This window comes from Charadrius vociferus, unplaced genomic scaffold, assembly GCF_000708025.1.
Source record: "Charadrius vociferus isolate BGI_N301 unplaced genomic scaffold, ASM70802v2 scaffold1129, whole genome shotgun sequence".
In the NCBI taxonomy this organism is placed as follows: Eukaryota; Metazoa; Chordata; class Aves; order Charadriiformes; family Charadriidae; genus Charadrius; species Charadrius vociferus.
The window spans coordinates 140,782-141,935 of NW_009649974.1; the positions used below are offsets into that span (position 1 = coordinate 140,782).

A 1,154-nucleotide genomic window follows, 5' to 3' on the forward strand; every position below is an offset into this window, starting at 1 on the left:
GGGGGGGGAGGCACCCCCCCCTGCCAACGCCTGCACCTGGGGCAGGAGCACGGTGCAGGGGCAACTTCACCTCGCTGGATTGCGGCACTCCTGCAGCACCACCTGCGAGCGAAAGAGGACACGTGAGCGCAGGACTGAGCTGCAGGGCCAGGCACACGCTAACCCCCATGGCCATCGCAGCATGTGCTTGGAAAGAGATGTTTCAGGGGGCCACTGTGGGCAGGGACCCTCTAAAGAGCAGAGCCTGACACCTCCCATCCCCACACACAGCCCACGTGCTGCACTCACCGCTCCAGCTAGGGACAAGACTCAGCCAGCCCTGCCAGGAGCTGCTGCATCTCACGTGGTGGACTCTCTTTCACCGTACTTGGCCCAGACAGCTAGAGAGAAAGGAAAAAAAAAAAAAGAGGTAAAGAGGTGGAGGCTGCCAGGGATGCGTGAAGGGTTGGGCCAGGTTGCGGGGTGGGGGAACTCATTCAGGACAGCCAAGACAAAGCAGGCTTGGCTACCAGAGGGATGAAGAAGAGGGTCCCTCTGCAACTACCCAAGATGAAGGGGTGCCAGTCTGTCACCAGTGCTGGCTGGAAGAGGTTCAAATTTGACATCCCCCCTCCCATTGCTGCACAGCCTGCTCATACAGGAACGGTAGCCCAGCAGAACCCAGCACCTTAAAAATGCAGTAGAAGGCAGCAGTGGTGGGGCAGAGGCATGGAGACAAGTCTGGACTGATGGGACGTACCTGCTCTTTGCCATAGCGGCGTGCACAGGGCCCAATGCCCCGGAAGATCAGGGCCACCAAACAGCACCTGCCAGACAGCACAGCTTCTGCAGCCGCCAGCACCATGGAGGGGAACCAGAGCGCCAGCGCTGTGTCCTGCAGAGCAGAGGGTCGGCGGTACCTCAGGGAGCGTTGTCCACTGCAGACAGCCGACCTGCGCAGGGCTGAGCAGAGGCTGTGCGAGAAGTGGGGAGGGAGAGAACAAAAGGGAGCGGGAGGGAGAGTGAGAGGAAGAGAGGCAGAGAAACAGTGGGCAAAAGAAAGAGGGAGCGAGAAAGAAGAAAAAAAGAATAAAGAATAGAGAAAAAAAGAATAAAGAATAGAGAAAAAAAGAAAAAAGAGAAAAAGAAAGGAAGCAGAGACAAAAAGAGGAAGA

General features: G+C 57.2%; 1 protein-coding gene across 1 annotated transcript in view; it reads right to left on the bottom strand.

The window, feature by feature from the left end:
- Positions 1-296: 296 nt before the first annotated feature.
- Positions 297-1,154, bottom strand: part of KRTCAP3 (keratinocyte associated protein 3) — a 1,346-nt gene continuing 488 nt past the window's right edge. The window contains 3 exon segments of the mRNA XM_009891603.1: positions 297-380; positions 740-886; positions 889-932. Coding sequence (XP_009889905.1) covers positions 297-380; positions 740-886; positions 889-932 — 275 coding nt within the window.